We start from the raw sequence: 22,063 nt of genomic DNA, 5'->3' as shown, positions 1-22,063 counted from the left end.
GAGATTTTCGTATGAACCCACACGTCAGAACCACGCAACTACTAAAATTCTGAAGGAAACCAGCAGAGAACAAAGGTCAAACAAAGACCGATATCAATCGTACGTCACAGATCGGGTGAACCACAGTTCGGCGCACGAGACAGTTGGGAATAACCGCAGATATGATCGGGGGCAAATTTCTCGAGGACTTATGAGCAAGAGATGTTTTGATAAACATGCTGATCCTGTAGAAGTTCCTCGATTATCGGAATATAATTTCAACATCAACGCATCCGCCGTCGTATCGGCCATCGGACGCATCAAAGATACCCGATGGCCTCGACCCATGCAGACCGATCCAGCCCAAAGGAATCCCAATCAAATATGCGAGTATCATGGCACCCATGGTCACAAAACGGAAGAATGCAGACAATTAAGAGAGGAAGTAGCCCGCTTGTTTAACAAAGGGCACCTTAGGGAATTTTTGAGTGATAGGGCGAAAAACCCTTTTAAAAATAGGGACTTCGGCAAATGAAACGAAGAAGAAGAGCCACAGCACATCATTCACATGATCATCGGCGGCGTCGATACCCCTCAGGGACCTATACTCAAACGCGCTAAAACGTCGATTGTAAGGGAAAAGCGACCTCGGATTCAGGATTACACTCCCCCAAGGACTTTATCGTTCAATGATGAAGATGCAGAGGGAATCATCCAACCCCATAACAATGCACTGGTAATATCCGTACTCATGAATAAAATTAAGATTAAGCGTGTGTTAATTGATCCAGGTAGCTCGGCCAATATCATCAGATCGAAGGTCGTAAAACAGCTCGGCCTACAAGACCGGGCCGTATCCGCAACTTTGGTTTTAAAAGGATTCAATATGGCATGCGAAACCACCAAAGGTGAGATAACCCTACCGATAAACGTCGCCGGAACAATTCAGGAAACAAAGTTTCACGTGATCGAAGACGATATGAGATATAGCGCCCTTTTCGGAAGGCCGTGGATCCACAACATGAGAGATGTACCTTCGACCCTACACCAGGTACTCAAATTCCCAACACCGACAGGCATCAAAATAGTGTATGGAGAACAACCAGCCGCGAAAGAAATGTTCTCCATCGAAGAAGCAAAACCAACATCTCCGTCTTCGCCAGTGAATGGATCGGGTTCAAATCGCGGACCAGAACGCCAAATAGTAACCAAAGACATCGGCTCCGACCCAGCCAGATAAGCGGAGCATCGATGAAGATAGTGATCAGTGGATCCCTCGATCCTTCGTAACCCCCGATGACTCCGATGCCACCGAATCAACTATTGAGGAATTGGAGCAGATCATTTTGAACGATCACTGGCCCGAACGAAAGGTATACTTGGGAAGGGGTTTGAGACCCGAACTCAGGAAGAAAATCATTCAATTTCTTACTAATAACATTGATTGCTTTGCTTGGTCCCATTTAGATATAACAGGAATCCCGCCGGACATAACGACACATCGACTAAGTGCGTCCCCTAGATTCAGTCCGGTGAAGCAAAAAAGAAGACCCCAATCGGAGGTGAAGCACGCATTCATAAAAGATGAGGTAACCAAACTACTCAAAATAGGATCCATTAGAGAGGTAAAGTACCCCGAATGGTTGTCCAATGTGGTCGTAGTGCCTAAAAAGGGAAACAAACTTAGAATGTGTATAGATTACAAGGACTTAAACAAAGCATGCCCCAAAGATTCTTATCCACTGCCTAACATCGATCACTTGATCGATGCCACGGCCGGCCACGAGATCCTTACTTTTCTCGATGCTTATTCCGGGTATAATCAAATCCAGATGAACCCGGAAGACCAGGAAAAGACTTCGTTTGTGACTAGAGGCGGAACATATTGTTATAACGTAATGCCCTTCGGGCTAAAAAATGCAGGAGCTACTTATCAACGCCTAGTAAATAGAATGTTCGAAGAACAAATAGGTAAATCAATGGAAGTCTATATTGATGACATGCTAGTCAAGTCCCTGCGCGCAGAGGACCATTTGACCCATTTGCAGGAAACGTTCAATATTCTAAAGAAATACAACATGAGGCTCAACCCCGAAAAATGTGCTTTCGGAGTCGGCTCGGGTAAGTTCCTCGGCTTCATGGTGTCGAATCGGGGAATCGAGATTAACCCAGACAAAATCAAGGCCATTGAAGACATCACCATCGTGAACAGCGTGAAAGTTGTGCAAAGGTTAACAGGGAGAATAGCAGCCCTAAGCCGATTCATTTCAAGATCACCAGATCGAAGTCACAAATTCTTCTCCCTACTCAAAAAGAAGAACGACTTCGCTTGGACACCGGAATGCCAACTAGCATTGCAAGAACTGAAACGATATCTATCGAACCCGCCACTGCTGCACACCCCAAAAACCGACTAAAAACTTTACCTGTACTTGGCAGTATCGAAAGTCGCCATAAGCGGTGTCCTAGTTCGAGAAGAGGAAGGTACGCAATTTCCAGTTTACTATGTAAGTCGGACTTTAGGGGAAGCGGAAACTAGATACCCGCACTTGGAAAAATTTACGCTTGCACTGGTTAGCGCCTCTAGGAAATTACGACCATACTTCCAATGCCACCCCATAAGCGTATTAACCACCTGCCCACTTCGTAATATTTTGCATAGGCCCGAACTATCGGCCGATTGGCCAAATGGGCCATCGAACTCAGCGGGTACGATATCGAATATCGACCTCGAACAGCCATCAAGTCTCAAATTTTAGCAGACTTCGTGGCCGATTTCACGCCGAGCCTCGTACCCGAAGTCGAAAAAGAACTACTGTTAAAATCAAATTTATCAACGAGGGCATGGATCCTCTTTACGGACGGAGCTTCGAACGTAAAGGGATCCGGGCTAGGCATAGTTTTAAAATCTCCCAGGGGTAACATTATTAGGCAGGCTATTAAAACTATCAGGTTAACTAACAACGAGGCCGAGTATGAAGCAATAATTGCATGCCTCGAGCTAGCTAGGAATCTGGGAGCGGAGGTCGTTGAGGCCAATTGCGACTCTTTGCTAGTGGTGAGTCAAGTAAACAAAACTTTCGAAGTCCGAGAAGACAGAATGCAAAGGTATTTGGACAAACTGCTCGTCACTTTGAACCATTTCAAACAATGGAGTCTACGACATGTTCCTCGAGAACAGAATAACGAGGCCGATGCGCTTGCTAATTTGGGATCATCGGTCGAGGTGAATGATTTGAACTCGGAAACTGTCGTTCAGCTTTCAAAATCTATAATCGAGGATGGGCACGCCGAAATAAATTCTACTAGCTTAACCTGGGATTGGAGAAACAAGTATATTGAATACTTAAAAGACGGAAAGCTCCCTTCAGACCACAAAGAGTCCAGGACCCTTAGAACTAAAGCTGCTCGATTCACCTTGACTGCGTACGGAACGTTATATCGAAGAACATTCGATGGACCGATGGCGGTATGCATAGGTCCGGGAGATACCAATTACATCCTCCGGGAAGTACATGAGGGCACTTGTGGAAATCATTCCGGTGCCGACATATTAGTTCGAAAAGTGATCAGAGCAGGATATTATTGGATCGATATGGGCAAAGACGCAAAAGAATTTGTTCGTAAATGCAATAAATGTCAAAGGTTTGCTCTGATGATCCATCAGCCCGGAGAACAACTTCACTCGGTCCTATCACCATGGCCATTCATGAAATGGGGAATGGACATCGTCGGCCCCCTGCCATCGACCCCAGGTAAAGCCAGATTTATTTTGTTTGTGACTGACTATTTTTCTAAATGGGTTGAAGCGCAGGCGTTCGAGAAAGTAAGAGAAAAAGAGGTCATCAACTTTCTGTGGGATCATATCATATGCCGATTCGGAATACCATCCGAAATAGTATGTGATAATGGGAAGCAATTCATTGGCAGCAAAATCACAAAATTCTTCGAAGATCACAAAATAAGAAGGATACTAGCAATCCCATACCACCCCAGTGGAAACGGACAAGCCGAATCAACAAACAAAACTATTCTTCAAAATCTGAAAAAGAGATTGAATGACACTAAGGGGAAATGGAGAGAAATCCTGCCCGAAGTCCTTTGGGCGTACCGAACAACATCGAAATCCAGTACAGGGGCGACCCCATTCTCCTTAGTATATGGCTCCGAAGCATTGATACCAGTCGAAGTCGGAGAACCTAGCCCCAGGTTTCGATTCATGACGGAAGAATCAAATAACGAGGCTATGAATACCAGCTTTGAATTATTGGACGAAGGACGGGAATCTGCCCTCATCCGGTTGGCCGCACAAAAGCAACGAATCGAAAGGTATTACAATCGAAGAACTAAACTTCGCCACTTCAAGCCAGGAGACTTGGTATTAAGGAAAGTCACTATCAATACTCAGAATCCAAACGAAGGAAAACTAGGACCAAATTGGGAAGGACCGTACCAGGTGCTCGAGCACTTTGGGAAAGGATCGTACAGGCTCGGCATCATAAACGGCAAAGAGCAATCAAGCAGTTGGAATGAATCACATCTAAAACGGTACTACTGCAAAGGTCCGGCCTTATTCATCTGTCTGGTACAGAAGTTTGAACAAAGAACGGAAGTATTCTTTTGCTCAAAAGCACATGTTGCACTCTTTTTTCCTTAGACCGGCCTTTTCCCAAATGGGTTTTTTGCGGCAAGGTTTTTAATGAGGCAACCATCGATCGTGCTACACTGGCAAAATAGTATCCGAGGCTTTCGAAGCTTAGCCCGAATGGCCTCGAATACAGGGGGGCACCAGGCCCTAAAATACATCGAGTTCAGATGCAACAAAATCTTCTCACAACAATAGAGAAAAAATTGTAAGAGCCAAAATGGTCAAAATAAACCATGCTCATATTTGATTGCCCCAAAACATATGTACAATGGCATGAGATTTATTATGCAACGGGCTACCATATAATCTCGAGTTCGAAAAAAAACTCGAACATTAAGCCTACAGGCTACTCCTATATCATGTTCGATATACTCGGCCGACCATTGAGCCTACGGGTTACTTCAACATCGAGTTCAAAATAATCACTCGAATATTAAGCCTACGGGCTTCCACATTATCTCGAGTTCGAAATAATCACTCGAACATTAAGTCTACGGGCTACTCCTATTCGAAATACTCAATCGACCGTTGGGCCTACGGGCTGCCAAGTTCAAACAAAGACCCAATCGAATTTGAAACATTGGAAAAGCTACGAGTTTACGTTAATATTTGAATCATCATCAACTCTACAAGCAAAATCAACCTTGTCATATATATATACGAAATTACCTACATAATTAATTTACAGGTAACGAGAATTAGACTCTAAGCTTCTGGGTCAAGGTCTTCCCCACCCTCGGACCCGCTTTTGAGGCCATCATCATTATCATCGTCATCATCATCAGAAGCCAAGGCTTCAGCTTCCGCTTCAAGCTCTTTTGCCTTTCTTACATCTTCAGTAAGATCGAAACCTCGAGCATGAATCTCCTCGAGGGTCTCCCTCCGAGATCTACACTTAACAAGTTCGGCAACCCAATGAGCTCGAGCATCGGCAATCTTCGCCGCTTCCCGGGCCTCTACCTGAGCGGCAGCATCAGCTCGATATACAGCGATAGATTTGTCCGCCAAGACTTTCGACGACTTAGCCTCAGCAAGTCGTATCTCAAGCTCATCGATTTTCTTAGTCTGAGCCAACACCTTTTGCTTGACATTTTGAAGCTGAACGTCGGCTGATAGTAACTTTGTTAAGATGGTTTCTTTCTCCGCTGCCAGGCGGTCAATAGTCTCCTTCCACTGGTTGCATTCGGCCCGGATTTGATCGACCTCCTCTCGAAGTAGCCCGATCTTCTCGATCTTTTGCTGCAACTGAGACAACGGATGGTTAACTTCCACAGTCGAGTCGAATCCATACTTTAATAGAACAAGGTTCACGGGCTGATCGAGCTCGACCCTTTCTTCACGGACCTTAGCCAAATCCACTTGAAGGTCCTTGATAGCCTCCTCCTTCTTGCTACAAAGAAGTCGAAGGTCATCCCTCTCATCTAAGACCTTCCGGAGTTCGGCCTCACACTAGCTAAGATCAACTCGAAACCTACCGATGGCCTGCACAGTTAGGAACTGTCATCAAAACGAGGAGCTTCCCCTAACAAAAGCTGTATGGAAAAGAACAAAGAAGCCAAGTACGAAAGAATCATTACCCGAGTGATAAAACGTTGAGCTTCCTCTAACAAAAGAGAGGCATCACCGATATCGGAACTGTCATCAACACCGGTAAAATAATCCTTAAAAGGATCTGCTGCACCTGAGCCAGCACCGATATCGGGAGCCTTCAGCTCTCGAGCCTCCTTCAATGCCTCCTCAGAAAATGACGGAAGAGAAGGTGAATGGCCCATTGCCATTGCCCCAAGCAAATCACTCGGAGTACTTCGATCGAGATCTAGGTCTTCGGAACCAACCCCGATTGGCACGGCCGCCATTGGCTCAGCGGCTCTAACGACCTCGACTGCCTCCGCGGGTCAGACTACCAAAGCCGAGGAGCTATCTTCTTCTTCCTCCCTCAGTCGATGGACCGAGTCGATCGAAAGGGCAATGATTTTTCTCCTCACCGTTCGAGTTTTGGGCTTAGGGTCCTCCGGCCGAGAAGAAGCCCTTCGTTTCTTTTCTTTCCCCTGTTCCAGGACCGGGGGCTTGTTGCCTTCATCAACGCTCAAAGGCCGCAGAACGGCATCCCTAGCTACACCTATATACAAGGGAGAAATCAATAACGAAATGAACGCAGAATATACCTCGAGAGAAATAGGAACCAAACCTCACCATGATTATTGGCATCCCATCTACCTTTAGCCAAATCACGCCAAGCGCGCTCGGCATAGGATGAAGTCGAGGCTAACTTTCGAACCCAATCCTCGTGATCAGGCACAGCTTGTGGCATCCAAGGTGCAGCTAGACATCAGAAAAACAATATTAGCAAACACGGAAAAAGACGCGAAAAGCAAACACGGATCACTTACGGTCGAAGTTCCATTTTTCAGGAAACGGCATCTTTTCCTCCGGGATAAGATCACGAGTCCTCACCCGAACATACCGACCCATCCAGCCTCGATCCTTGTCTTCATTGATACTCGACATCAAAGCCTTCGATGCCCCACGATATAGCCTAATAAGTCCACGATAAATCTGAGGCTGATACAGTCGTATAAGGTGGCTCAGAGAAAAATCCAACCCTCCGGCTTTGACAGAGAAGAAACGCAATAAGATGACTATACGCCATAAGGAAGGATGAATTTGGCCGAGGGTGACCTGATATCTCCTGCAAAAATCAAAAATCACAGGATCGACAGCTCCCAACGTGAAGGGGTAGGTGTAAATACTCAGAAATCCCTCCACATAGGTAGTGACGCTCTCATCGGAGGAGGGGATTTGTATCACAACCTCAGAACCCCAGCCACAATCTTTCCTGACGGCCTCGAGGTTAACCTCCGGTATAGAGCACATATACATCGATACATGCTCACACCGACCCAGAACGGACGAAGGATTCTCCACTTTAAAATCAGCCTTTAAAATACACGGGCCGGGAATATAATCTTGAACGGACGGCTCGGTCGGCGCCTTATCGTCACACGGCCGTGAGCAAGAAGCTTTCTCCTTGAGAGGTACGATTTTTGAAGTTTTAGCCATTGATACGAGAAGAAAAGTCACAAAGAAAGGTGAAAGAGGGAACGACACCAAAACTCTGGTACAAACGACACCAAAACGACGAAATAAGAGAAACTAATGAGAGAGAATTTGGGAAAAGAGGAAGCACAGAAGTGGGAAACATTGTATGCGAAAATCATTTATAAGGCATGGCGATTAGCCTAGCGGTGGCCGACCACCGACTGGCGAGCATTAAATGCCTCAATAAAACAAAATCGATGGGACAGCTATCGCGCACGTCATTGTCAATTCAATCGAACCTTAGGGAAATCACATCGTTCCTCATCATCTCCTTTCCGAGAAATGAGGGGGTTATCTGTGTACGGTTAAAATCGATCATCGATCGTGAAGATCGATCGAGGACGGCGTTTTCAATCGAGGGGTACCTTCACGGAGACCCCGAGCGAATTCCGAGATGGGGGGCGTCGAGCCCGGGCGTTCGAACCGACCGAGGTAACATCGGTCGATACAGGTCCCAAACATCGATGCCCAAAAGTGATCACCTAGCTCGAAATCAAGGCCGAGGTTCTGATCCTGTACCGAGCTCGAGTCGGTATCGAGCTCACAGACAAAAGCTGTTACAACCGCACCAAAGGAGAGAATCTCTGCGGGAATTAAGGAGGAGACATACCATCATGGGTCCTCCACTAGTAATTTTTTATTCCATCATGTTGCTATAGATAAAGTAGCAATCCTTGGCTATAAAGGCCAGGAGAGTTTGTAATAGAAGTCACTTCTGAAAGGGGGATTAAGAATTCATTGTGTTTATCTTTCTAAAGCTCACCTAGTGTCTTTGTTCATCATCTTCTATTTTTGCATCATAAATACATACATTGTTATTTTCATATCAGAGGAATCTACTTGCCCTTAGAACCATACATAAATTCAACTTTATCCGATTTTTCGGGTAAACATGACTACTTTAAGAGTAGAACAAATTTGGCATAACTTGTCGGTTCACTTGCAGATTAGTTGTTTATTTAGTTTTTCATTCTACAAGATCTGATCTGGACCATGACTAGTCAGAGTAGACATCATCTCTGGAGTGGTGGTGCTTCATTTTGTGTTGGACAACAATTAACTTAAACAACTATACTTGTGTATGTCCAGGGTAAGACACTTAATATGCAGCCGATGCTTTCTTTTATACCAACAGAGATGGATATGAACGTAAAATTCTTAAATACATTAAGGGCGTATTTGGTATGAAGGAAATGTTTTCCACTAAAAATGATTTCCTGGAAAATATTATTTTGGAAATAAGTGATTTTCTTACTTATTTTCTGGTGTTTGGTTAGCTAGCAAAAAATAATTTTTGAAAAATATATTATTTAGATAAACATTATGGGAGACGAAATGGTTGAGGGGTGAGGAAGGGGGGAGCGCGGCGTTGGGGTCCAGGTCTGGGGTCGAGGTTGGATCGGGATTCGAAGATGGGTTTTGAGGTTGGGATTGGGTCCTGAATCAGGGGTCAGGGTTGGGGGTCGGGATTGAGGATGGGAGGAGGGATCTAAGTCGGGTTCGAGGTTCTAGGTCGGGTCCAAGGTTGGGGTTTGCAGTCGGGTCGAGTATTAGGGTCGAAGTTGGGCTCATGCTTAGGGTCGAGGGTCAGGATATGGGTCAAAGTTCTGGTCAATGTGGGGTTAGGGGGTTGGGATAGGGGTCGTGCTCAGACCCGACCCTAGTAAGGTGAGGTCGGGGGTCTAGGGGTGGCGAGGGTGTCGATTTGGGGGTGGGTGGGGTTGGGGAAGTTTGAAAGAAAATTTTGGAAAATGTTTTCCCTGCTTCTGCTAGGAAAGTTATTTTGCTGGAGATTCTTGTGACCTTACTTGTAGAAGAATGTTTCTCTGCTTGATAATAAAGCTATTTGACATAAATTATGCGTCTTATTTGGTGCCTTTTGGCGCTTGTCAGCTGTTCATTTCCATAGTTCCTTTGGAGGTTTGGAATGTTCAATAATTAGTGAAATCCTTATCTTCCTTCCCTCCCCACACCACTCTATCTCTTCTCTTTTTGTGTCTGCTATTTTTGGTCTGACTAAGTTTTTATATATCCATTGGCTGCTGCAGGGTGGGAATTCTCAAGCTCCTTCAATGTCGAGCTCTAATTCATCTGTGGCTCAACCCATAGGCCTTGGGCAGAGTTCTGTCACCGTGCCTCCGCACTTGTTTCCTTTAGTCCGGCAACCATTTCCTCCTAATTATATTCCGTATAACCCTTACATTCCCCATCTTTACATGCCACAGAGTGCTCACCAGTTTCTGGGCCCGAGTGGCTTCCCTCAGCAACCTTCTGCTGCCAACTTTTATATGTCACCATCAGTTAATGCTGCTGGTGTCAAACTACCTCTTCCGTCTCTGTACAAACCAGCAGCTATTGCTGGAAACTTGAACCACTTCGGCGTTCCTACTAGCTACAGTTCATATGGGTCCTCAACTGTCTCATACAGTGCAACTACAGCTCCTGTTTGTTCAGCTAGCAATGAAGATCTCAGTGCATCTGAGCTGAAAGAAAAGAATGTTTACTCCACGCAAAAACAGGTTTGTGTTTCTTTTTTCCTTTTTCCTTTTCTAACTAATTTGAGTATGCAACGGAGCCATCTCCTTTCTATTCCTTCCTACTTCAGTAGCAAACTCTTCATGATTCTTGTACTTTTACCGTCATGCTTGAGTTTCAAATTTGTTATTTTACAAGCTCATATCCTTGTTTGATTTAAATGTGGCATATTATGTGAATCTATCATAAAGCATATACCGGTTTATGTCCAATTCTGATACGGAGATATCACCTGATCTTTTGTGCATGCAGAATGAAGATTCCCATTTCAGGACCTCGGCAACTGGACGTGATCTATCAATGCTGCAGGCTAATTACTTTTACAACTTCCCTCAGGACCAGCAAGTTGGTTTTGCACCAGCACATTCTGCTAATAGTTCTTTTCCTGGAATTAATCCATCTCTGACAATAGCTGTACCATCAAATGTTCAGCCCCTGGCCCAGCAACCTCAAACTGTTACCAGATCAGTTGAATCTGACCTTCCTACATCTGGTGCTTGTCAACAACCTCAAGCAAATATTCATTGGAACAACAAATTGTTGAACAGAGAAAACCTCTAAGAATAAAGACCATAACTACACTTTCTGTTTGCATCACTTAAGTATGCAATATAGACATCACTGATAGATCAAAGCCATCCTCTTCCAAGTGTATATAAGATGTGGCTGGAACTAGGCACTCTCAGTGAGATCACGTTGGAATGTAGAATTTTTAACCTTTGGAGCTAAAACAGGGTTTCTTGCTTTTGATAGTTAGCAGTTAGCTTTCCTCAATTCCCTAATCTTCTTGAGACTGAATGAGGTTTTTTGAAGTATGAGTGGAGCAGGTGAAATATCTTAATTGTTTCCATTACCCCTTCTAGCTTGTATATCAAATTTTGACTAGACAGATACTATTACATCTTGAAACGCTTGACATTTGCGCCTCTGTCACTATAAAGATAACACATATCCGCTATTCCCCTTTCTCCTCTCTCCAATTTACTCGTGGTGGTATTTGATCCTTCTTGGATGTGTTGATTTTTCTTTCCAACAAAATGGTAATGTGCATGCGAACTAATTTTCACCAACTTTGTGTGTTTAATGAATAAGATCCTTTTATGCAATTAACAAAGACAAAATTAGCTGCTGATATGTTGCAACATCTTGCATCCAGAAATTGATTCTTTTGTGTTGTCATCTTCTGTACTCCTGAGTTTTGAAGGAGATAAACTGTGCTGTGGAAATTGTTGCTTGCCTTTCCTTTTGCTTCTTTCAGGTTAAGGTATGTGTAAGCTGATATTCCACCAATAGCGGCAATGGCACCACATATACTTAAGATATACTTGAGTTGTCCTAGAACAACGCGTGAGATCACAGCTTGCATGAAATATTTACAGCAATTCATTATAAAATCGCCAATAGCTGCAATGGCACCACAGTAACACTGTGATTTCCCAACCAAAGGTGAAAGGCCATACCACAAAAGGGAGAATTTTTAACACAAAATACTCATTGTGATGACAAGAACCACTTGGAATGCGAAGGATTTGAAACTCATGATTGATAGTTGTGAGAACAGTTGTAGAAGTTAAAGATAATAAAACAGTGTAGAAAAGGACGCCTCTGCCACCTAAGAGTAGGTTATATATTAAAGCCATGCAATTGTTTGCGAAGCAAAAGTTACCAGTAGCGCACTCGACTATTCTATATCCCATAATATAGCACTCTGACTGAGCTACAGGGGGCATTCAAAGAATTTAAGTGCTACTTACTGAAGGGTATAAGGATTTTTTTAATTATCAGTTCAAGAGTACTTAAAACCAACGTGTTGTCTAATTTGTAACCTGGAAATAGGTAATTAATCTGCTACAACCAGGTTTTATGAATTCTCCATAACCATTCGACTCCTATCCATTTCAATCCAATACTTACACTCTCAGCGAGTAGAACTTAAATTTTTTGTAATTAAATTCTTAAAAGAGAAATAGTTTTTTTCCACTTTTAATAGAAATTTGAAGGTTTAAGGAGCAGAAGGCAACTCAGCCACAGTATCAAGAACTCGTTAAAGTAGTGAGTGAGCAACCAAATTATCCCAGATCTCAGTCTCCTCGAGTGAGGTGGGGATTTGGTATTTAAAAACTTCCCTTCTTGGCTGCTTCCATCCACTCAGTTAAACTATAATAAAGGGAATGGTCGTATCAACTCAATCTTATTTTCTGAAATGTATTGGGTCACTATTTGAAGAATGCCTGTAATGTTCAAGAGTAGTGTACTATCATGTCCAACAATTTAAAATATTTCGCTTAGAAAAAAGAATCAAAAAGTAGCATGGACCTGTGTTTAAAATGGTAAAACCTTAGTCAGGCTTCTCATTATTTGAATGAAAAATAAAGAAGAGCAGACCCCCACATTTCAGAATGTGGAAGCAACCTCACGTTTGCTTTTAGGCTCATGATTACAGGCAACGTCAACTATAGTTACTCGGGTGCGAACATGTAGAGCAAGTCTCAATATCGTCAAATGGGGAGCCTTATAATCATCACTCAATCACTGTGTGCGTGTGGTGTCACAGTTCAAAAAATGCGACAAAAGAGTTCCCAACATTCAAGCTTTTCATCTTAAATAATCAATCAACTTCGGCCGTTCTACCCTACACTTTGTGACGAGTCTTTGGACAAATTCTCGGACAGACGTGCTTCAAGAAGATCATTTTCCCTCCTGATGGTATCAAGGTCTGCTTTCAGCTTGTCAATATCAACGGTCCGAGACGCCATAGTTGCAAGCTTGCCTTCATAATCAGCCACTTCTCTTCGGGCTCTATCCGTTGCAAGAAGATTTTCGGCTATTTGTTCAAAGCTGTCATGGATGCTAGTAAGTATCCTGTAAGCTTGCCGTCCTACCTGGTCCTTTTTTGCCTCCCTTGTAAAAAAATATAGACAATTTACATTATTAGAGAAATCTACATTCTCATTAACACAGCCAATTTTGTAATCACCAGCATAACAAAAGATTGTACCTGAACACCATCTCATCCACCACTGCATGAGTTCGATTAAGCCGTTCTTGGATAGAGTTGCTCTCCAACTGAAGCTCCCTTGTTTCTTTTAAGATTCTTTCTATGTCAGCATCCTGCTTCTGGCTGTTTTTTGTGATCTCTTCAATACGCTGAATGTAGGTACTCCTAGGTTCCAATTCGGGCCGCTTCTCGGCCTTTGCTGAGAGTATAATAAGTTCCTCCTCTCTGCAGAGTGACAGATAGCAAACATCCAGACAAAGTTACCACCTTGATGCAATTTCTCAACATACTTACATAAATGAGTTAACTTCGTAACCCATATAGTCTAGCAGCTTTCAAGGCTCACAAAACCATGACAATCTGCAATGCAGTTAGTGTCTGTTCCAGTCATAGATTCTTGACAGTTTACATGCAGTAAGATGTTAAGGCTTTAAGCCGCGTAAAAAGCTCTGATTTATATATAGACAAATATCCCTCTATCCCACACTATTTAGCCTCTTTCCTCTAATGAGTAACGACAGATTCTATTCTCAAAGAATCCAACCGATAAGAACCAATAATGTTGTATAGTAACTTAATCATGCCGTATCATATTTTCAACTAAATATTCCACTTTTCACATATTAATTGTTATCCTCTAATACATTTACCGATTCAAAATCAAACAAATAGAGTTTCCTATTCTATGATTTCTTCTGCTACTTCTTTCATTGGCTACAACACAATTTCTTCTCTCAATATTGTTCCTAGTCAAACTAGGTAATCTAAAAGGCGATGGAGAGTCTGCATGACTTAATTGATGATGACCTACCTTTTTTTCTTTTCAGCTAATATAAACTCCAGCTCCAACTCAATCTCTTCCAACTTTTTATATTTTAAATAGCTCTCTGGCTCTGCTGCTTTTAACGTTTCCTCAAGATAACTCTTTTCCTGCTCAAGGGCCTTTCTCTTATCATTCCTGCAAGAGACTTTAGAAGTTATCCCGAGCTTGCATCTGTAACCAGCAAAAACTTTTTTATATGTAAGCAGAACTACAGTTGAGATAGTTATCCAAGTTTCAAAAAAGAAATATAAGAAATGATGTTAGAACTCTAGAACATGCATGAGACTGAATCGTTCCACTCATTTTTCTTTAGGTGTTCTAGGGATGCTTAATAAAGCGACAGATCATTATACTACCAATGGCTCTCCATTTCGACAATTTTGCCCATTTTCAGTTCGACCGGATCGTTTAGTTGATTCACATAAAAGTTAGTGGGACAACTTTCATTAGAAGCCATATTAACTGCTGCTCTCAACAAACCAAGCTTTTCTTGAAGTTTATGTAATTCGACAGACCCTGAGACTGACTTCTCCACGAGCATTTCCTTTTGGTCTTGTAAAGTTCCTGTTTTGCAGTTCATCTGCAGAATGGCATGAAATAATAAGAGAAGTTAACATGCTGGAGTCTTTCTGAAAGCCTAACCACAAAATCAAATATCATTGTCTGTTCCCTAAATATGCTCCAATTCTAAATTGTCAGCTTGTCCGCTCCATTAACATCGACCTATCTACCTCAAAGCCTAAAAGGTCTACCAAAAATTCACTAAAGATCAGATGCAATCCACCTACTATTAAGTACCTGAGGCAAATTCACGCACGGCGAAGTTGATTGCAGTCCATATTCAGAATCATGTTCATTTTCCCTCAAAGAACTCCTCACGCCTTCCACCAAATCCAGGACGTCTTGCTCACCGCCTGATATCTCCTCGCTGGAGTCAACTCTACCTTCTCCAGGTATATGAACACCATTATAAAACTCATCCATCTTATTCGTGGTAAGATAAGATCGCTGTGACGACTCTGGTGTTTGTGTCATCATCAATGGATCACCCACTCTTCCCAAAAGCTCCTTATGTGGCAGTGGTCCTGTATCATCAACATTTTCTTCTGGAGTCTTAAGGCGTCTTTTAGATTCACTAACTGCATCTTTTCGAGCTTCAACATCAGATAGCCTCCCAACCAAGAATCGGACCAACTCGTACAAGTCCTCTTCCGATGGATAAAGAAACTGCCTAAGCAATAGACATAACGCTTGCTCTAAGCACAAATGTAGACAAATCTAACAGACACATATAGCAACACAGCATTTTTAAAAGCGGCGTGAAAACTGAAAACGACAAAGTCCTTGGAGCTTGAAGTGAAAATAGAGAAGTGAAGCGCACAATCACAGAAGATAACTAGACATATATGAATTTAGTAATGTGGCCTAGTGGTCAATGAAATAGGAGGAGAACCATGACATCTCCAATTCAAATCCCAATGGAGGCCAAAAAATACTAGGTGATTTCTTTCCATTTACCTAAACCTTGGATGACAGAGTTACCCGGTACCTTAGTGGAATTGTCGAGTTGCTCGCAAGTTGGCCCAGACACCATTGTCATTTTTAAAAAATGAATTTCGTAATATATTAGTCAAATTGTAATTAACATAACTAATTTCAACCTCCAATCTACAATAATGTCAATATTAATCCAACTCTTCTAAGTTGAGATTTAAAGAACAGATAACTTTTGGTTTAATTCACTTTGTGAAGTCATCAATTTAAAGGAAGCACATTTCTTCACCTAGGAAGCGATAACCCCTCGTTTCGCATTGCTTCATATAAGCGGCAAAGAGAAGGATTTTGGTAACACTGCCTGATCAAGCACTAATGCATATCAAAATCAATTAATTCCTTTAACAAGACGCACTTAGATGCAACACCTACTACGAACGAAGATAATTTGACAGATTAAACAAAACTTCAACAGAATAAACATTGAGATCTCTGGAAGTAAAAATAAAAAATAAAAAATTCCAACTCATCAAAAATACTATAAATACTTATCAAATTCGGGTTCGTTTGCAAAAAGCAGTTCTTAATTGTGCAAAATGCCAGCAAAACGACAGCGTATTAGATATAAGATCAAAAGAAGAAGAAGAAGAAAATGGAGAGGTATATAACAGTAGTAGTAAGTAAAACCTTGTGGAAGCTGATGTCACCGACGAAACCTAGGGTTTTGAAGGCCGAGGCAAGGTCGGAGCAGAGCTTTAAGCGGTCGGACACTGAGTTCTCCGGCAAGGAAGAGGTAAAGGACAAATTTTGGTCAATGAGGTGCAATGACTGGGAGGAGATAAAGAATAATGTTTCCGGCGTGAGATTTTTGACCGATGAGATGCCGGGAGGTATCGTCACCCCTGAGTTGGCGATGGAGTTGAGTAGGATCTCTTGAGATTTTTCCATTTTGTCTCTGCAGACCTTTAGAGCTAGAGGGGATAGCTTATACAGATCATTTTTATTTGACATCCTCTATAAAGTTCATTTTATTAAGTAGTAGTATTATTTATATTTTATTTTATGTGACATAATTTTTTATATTAATAATTTAATAAAGTGATATATTTTTATATTTAAATACAACTTCACTTTAAAATTATTATTTGACGTGTAATGAATTTTTTTTATAACCACATAAGTATTAGCATTAGATATTTAAGAGTGTAAATTTTAAAATTTTTATAGCTATATAAATATTATGACGTTTAAAATCACATGTTTCAATTTAGTGATTACATAAATTGAAACTTACCTGAGTTAGAATAAATGAATAATATCTTATCTCTATACGCTACTTTTAAGTATTTCTATCTCCTCTCTGTAATTTTCTTTTTCAAGTTATTTCCCAAGAGTAATGGAGTATAGTTCCTTTTAAACTTTCTTTCATTTAAAATAGTTTTAATAATTTTTTCCTCTTTAATATTTTATTGAAATCCCCATTTTTGTTCTGACAGTAGTCACAGTACTGCTTATTTCTATTACTTTTATGTAATTTGTCTTAATCGTAAAATGTTTTGTATTTTTCTAGAGATATTCATTTCCTAGAGTTTTTAGATATTCATTAAAAGGTCTAATTTTGTTACTATTTTCAAATTATATGTGGTATACATAGGGTATAAAAATAAATTCAAGTGCAGAGCAACAAGGCTGTGCCATAACTAGAAAATAACCTCAAAGATCACACGATGCATCAAGAGCACCAACAAGTTTTCTAGTTTTCAAATAGAAAGTATGTGTTTCAACAAGTTTCAAGATTTAGGCAAAATTCTGGTTTGGATCAGCTTCTCTACCATATATAATATATAATAGCCATGAACTTTGTCAAACACCATTGAAAAAGTTCTCAATTTTTCTATTTTCATGATACAATGGAGCAAGTAGCACAAGATGAAATCGAGGATTTGTCATTGTCCCCTCCAACTGTTGGCGCCATGCAGATTGCTGGAAGCAATGGTTTCGGCCATAACATAGAGTTCATGTCTCAAGCTTATCTTAGAAACAGAAGCTGCTCTGAAATTGATATAGAAGTAGACCATGATACATCTATCACTCATAATGATCAACCCCTTCCCATATTTCTCAAGGTACATTTTGCTCCAACCAAATACTATCTCATTTAGATTAATATTTATCAATTATTTGTGGGCTTCTTAAGTGTTCTGCTTTTATTCACTAGTTCAGTATCTTTTTTAGTGTATAATAGACCCTTGTAGTCCGGCCCTTTCCTGGATCCCGCACATAGCGGGAGATTAATGCACCGAACTGCCTTTTGAAGAATACAATTTTAGTTCCTGAAGATTTTATATATGAATTTTATGCAACACATTTCTATTCACTATCTGTTTTATTTTGTGCTTATATTAAGAGATATATAAAAATGCCAAAGGAATAAAAGGCAAACTTAAGCGAGGCGGGACAGAATGGGGCAGATTGTAAGTAGGAAAAAAGGTTAAACGGCGCAGAGCAGGGAGGAACGGGCAGGTTTTGAGAGTAGGAAAAAATGTTAAATAGGGCGGAGCAGGGCATGATCGGCGGACCAAGGCTTCACCCGCTCTGCTCTGCTCCCGCCTGCCTCATTTGCCATCACTAAATTTACGATGTAAGTTTAAGAGTTTTGGCTTCTTTAATGTGAGTGGTTACAAATGCAGTTTGCAAATGTGGAGTACAAGGTGAAGATTAACCAAGCTTTCTCCAACAATCCTGTCAAGGCAGTTGTATCAAAGGTAGCTTCCCAATTTGAGCATGACAATTACAAGCATATACTCAAGGGTATAACAGGAAGCGTTGGTCCTGGTCAAATTCTAGCCTTAATGGGGCCTTCCGGCAGTGGGAAAACAACTTTATTAAAGATATTAGGTGGAAGACTGCACGAAAATGTCAAAGGCACCGTCACTTACAATGACATTCCATATAATCCAGCTCTTAAAAGAAGGTGTTACCTATCCAACAATAACTTCTTTTTGCCTCTTTTTATTTTGTTGCCTTAAAACCAGGAGTAGGTACAAGTTTTTCTTTCAATGTACATGATTTTGTATTAACTTCTATTTGTGATGTATACTAATGCTAGGGTGGGTTTCGTAACACAAGATGATGTGCTTTTTCCGCAATTGACTGTTGAAGAAACCTTAGTTTTTGCTGCATTCTTAAGACTTCCAAGTAAGATGAGTCGACGTCAGAAGTATGAAAGAGCAGAAGTTATTATTAAGGAATTAGGCCTGGAAAGGTATGTGAGGTACCTTTTCATGAACTTCAATACATACTGCAACTCTGCCAAAAGAAAATTAACATGATTGTTGCATCTGTTCGTTCCTGAATTTCACAATCATAGATGTCGTCACACGAGAATAGGTGGAGGACTTGTTAAAGGTGTTTCTGGGGGAGAAAGAAAACGAGCTAGCATAGGTCATGAAATCCTTGTTGATCCTTCTCTCCTCTTGCTCGATGAACCAACTTCAGGCCTTGATTCTACCTCCGCAAATAGACTACTTCAAATTCTTCAAGGACTTGCTAAGGTAAACACTTCAGCCATACTTTCACAGATTTGCTGCATAATTCCATCTTTTTAGATGGATTCATTTGTTGCAATATATTCATATAGTCATTTCATTTTGTTATAGTACCCTCCTCTATATATTAATATATTTCTTTTCATGTTTTAGCCATAGCCAAAGGTGAAAATTTTTTAAAACACCATTAGGCTCTGCATTATGATTAAGTTAGCCAAATACTAATTTATTTTGTTCGTCAGATGGGAAAGACAATCATAACAACAATTCACCAGCCCTCAAGCAGGATTTTTCACATGTTTGAAAAAATCTTGTTGATATCAGAAGGTTATCCGGTCTATTATGGTAAGGCCAGGGAATCGATGGAGTACTTCTCATCTCTAGGTTTCATCCCGGAAATTGCAATGAATCCAGCAGAGTTCTTGCTGGATTTAGCAACGGGACAAGTAAACGACATTAGTATTCCTGATGATCTATATCCACCTCAATGCTCATCTGAACAAGAGAGGGTTGTAATTAGAGTAAGATTCTAATTTGTACTTGTTCTGATGTTACATTTCTTTAGTTTCTTTGAAAGCTTTTTATTGGACATACTTTCACAGAATTGTATTTATGAACATAATTAGTATCTGCAACACAAGTACAAAATCCAGTTGGAACCAAAAGAGAACCATCAAATAGCTAAGGCACCAGAGCATCTTCAGGTGGCCGTTAAAGTAAAGAAAGATTGGACTATATCCTGGTGGGAACAATTCAGGATACTGTCAAAGCGAACATATAAGGAGAGATGTAGAGATTATTATGACAAGTTGAGGTTAGTTCAATCGCTTGGAGTTGCAGTATTGCTCGGACTTCTTTGGTGGAAATCCTCAACTGCAACTGAAGCTCAACTTCGTGATCAGGCAAATCCCAATATTCAATTTTTTCTCTCCTTGTTATAGTATCTTCAAGAAAGTTTACTTTAATTTAACCTGCATTGCAGATTGGTTTAATGTTCTACATCTGTATATTCTGGACTTCTTCATCAATTTTTGGAGCAGTGTATGTTTTCCCGTTTGAGAAGATCTATTTGGTGAAGGAAAGGAAAGCAGACATGTACAGATTAAGCGTCTACTATGTCTGCAGCACATTGTGTGACATGGTAGCGCATGTTTTATACCCGACATGTTTCATGTGTATTCTGTACTTCATGGCCGGATTCAAGAGAACTGTCCAATGCTTTTTTTTAACATTGGGTGCAACACTGTTAATTGCAATAACCAGCCAGGTAAATCCAATCATTTTAAGTTCGCTAACCAAATAAGTTCTCATTTTTGGGAAAGATAAATATATTTGTTATTTGATGATAGGGAGCTGGAGAGCTTTTTGGAGCTGCAGTTATGAGTATTAGAAGGGCGGGGATGGTCGCTTCCCTGATATTGATGTTGTTTCTTCTCACTGGAGGTTACTACGTTCAGGTATCCAAATTACAAAATAGCAGTATTACATTCTTATTCATTGTCAGAAAGGATAAAATCAAGAATCCTACTCAATTAAAATTGATGATATTTTTTTTTGGTAACTAATAAACTTTATTACCAATTGAAACATATGTACAGTACACAAAAAACTGCTTGTTGGACATCATGTCCCAACAATCAGTCATAGTTCAAAGAACCAACAAGCTAAACAAACAAAAGCTACTCAAAACCAAACTACTATGGATAACTATTGAACCCCTCAAGCCACTTTGCAATTTGTATTAACATTGATGATATTACTTCTACCATATGTCAATAACAAATGAAGCTCAGAAAATAAAACATGTCTCCTTCGGTAAATGATTTTGCGAACAGTAAATCACTATTACTATATGATTGCTAGCAAAGGATTGAGAAACATTCTGCTCAAGAATCTGTCAAACTTGTCAACAAATGGGATAACTTGATAATCTAAAACAACCCAAAGATAGGCTTAACATGGTGTGATATTGTCTGCTTTGGGCTAAGCCAGCGTGATTTTTCCCAAAAGGTCTCACACCATTAAGAGATCCTTACACCTTATATATAGGCTCTCAATCTTTTCAGCTACCAATCTGGTACTTTGTTCGCACACCCAACAATAATAGAAGTACAAGCATGAGTTCATTGAATTTTTATCCGCTAGAAAAATGAAGTCACAAAACTATCTTCTGTCACATTAAAGTAATTGAACATTACTCAACTATAATAGTGAAGTCAAAAAATAATCTCTTTTGTCACATTAAAAATACAAATGACTGAAAGATCAACTTATTTTTTGGTGTGTGTAATTTTTTTGCAGCATATACCAAAATTCATGAGGTGGCTAAAGTACTTATCATTCATGTACTATGGATTTAGGCTACTGTTGAAAGTGCAATACTCAGGAGATGAGTTATATGACTGTGAAAGCAAAGGGGGTTGCAGAACTCTTCAGAGTTCTCCTTCATTTGACACTGTCAATTTAAAAGGTGGCTTAAAAGAAGTTTGGGTTTTGATAGCAATGGCTCTTGCTTATCGCCTCTTAGCTTACCTTTGCCTTCGCAGAAAAATCAATATTTGTAATCTTTGAGACTAACACTTCTTTGTTTTTAGTGGATGAAACTTAATTTCTTGATATTCACACTTAGGTATTGACTATAGGGAAATTGAATTCTCAATTTTTGAAAGCAATCATTTTGATTTTCACAATCTTTTCTTTACTTCATTTCTAATTCCCCCTCCCGCGAAGGAAAGAGAGTTCTCTTTTACTAATGTCAATGTTGACTCATTTAATTAAATCATCTTTCTAGCATAAATAATTCCATTCTTTTGTCTTCTAATTAAGCTATAACAGGAAAACTACATTGATTAGCTTTAAATCCTTTAAAATATTGTTTAACTTTTACTCCTACCACATTTTCAATATCACGAGAAAAAAATAATTAAACCTTTATTTCT

General features: G+C 40.5%; 3 protein-coding genes across 5 annotated transcripts; 2 read left to right on the top strand and 1 right to left on the bottom strand.

Annotated features, from left to right (window-relative positions):
- The first annotated feature begins 8,650 nt into the window (after nt 1-8,650).
- Nucleotides 8,651-11,206, top strand: LOC107767485 (GBF-interacting protein 1-like). Of its 2 annotated transcripts, none has more exons than XM_016586496.2 (3): nt 8,651-8,816; nt 9,775-10,245; nt 10,514-11,205. In XM_016586496.2, the coding sequence occupies exons 1-3, from the start codon at nt 8,808-8,810 to the stop codon at nt 10,820-10,822; spliced, it is 789 nt and encodes a 262-aa protein (XP_016441982.1). In that variant the 5' UTR covers nt 8,651-8,807; the 3' UTR covers nt 10,823-11,205. The 2 variants fall into 2 exon arrangements, with proteins under 2 accessions (XP_016441982.1, XP_016441981.1); XM_016586495.2 differs by lacking the exon at nt 8,651-8,816 and adding an exon at nt 9,437-9,646 and having other exon boundaries at nt 10,514-11,206.
- A 1,376-nt stretch (nt 11,207-12,582) lies between these two features.
- Nucleotides 12,583-16,589, bottom strand: LOC107767484 (uncharacterized). 2 transcript variants are annotated; one of them, XM_016586494.2, is made up of 6 exons: nt 16,264-16,589; nt 14,881-15,309; nt 14,598-14,662; nt 14,071-14,217; nt 13,260-13,484; nt 12,583-13,162 (listed from the first exon to the last, which is right to left on the bottom strand). In XM_016586494.2, the coding sequence occupies exons 1-6, from the start codon at nt 16,585-16,587 to the stop codon at nt 12,889-12,891; spliced, it is 1,464 nt and encodes a 487-aa protein (XP_016441980.2). In that variant the 5' UTR covers nt 16,588-16,589; the 3' UTR covers nt 12,583-12,888. The 2 variants fall into 2 exon arrangements, with proteins under 2 accessions (XP_016441980.2, XP_016441979.1); XM_016586493.2 differs by having other exon boundaries at nt 14,439-14,662; nt 16,264-16,584.
- Nucleotides 16,590-17,227: 638 nt separating this feature from the next.
- LOC107767486 (ABC transporter G family member 26-like) lies at nt 17,228-21,803 on the top strand. Its single transcript, XM_016586497.2, has 9 exons — nt 17,228-17,702; nt 18,267-18,550; nt 18,686-18,841; nt 18,947-19,130; nt 19,367-19,645; nt 19,751-20,026; nt 20,107-20,391; nt 20,474-20,581; nt 21,426-21,803. The coding sequence occupies exons 1-9, from the start codon at nt 17,487-17,489 to the stop codon at nt 21,693-21,695; spliced, it is 2,058 nt and encodes a 685-aa protein (XP_016441983.1). The 5' UTR covers nt 17,228-17,486; the 3' UTR covers nt 21,696-21,803.
- Nucleotides 21,804-22,063: the final 260 nt, after the last annotated feature.

This window comes from Nicotiana tabacum, chromosome 2, assembly GCF_000715075.1.
Source record: "Nicotiana tabacum cultivar K326 chromosome 2, ASM71507v2, whole genome shotgun sequence".
Classification (NCBI taxonomy): domain Eukaryota; kingdom Viridiplantae; phylum Streptophyta; class Magnoliopsida; order Solanales; family Solanaceae; genus Nicotiana; species Nicotiana tabacum.
The sequence above is the reverse complement of the archived record's forward strand: the minus strand, read 5'-3'. Positions and strand labels throughout refer to the sequence as shown.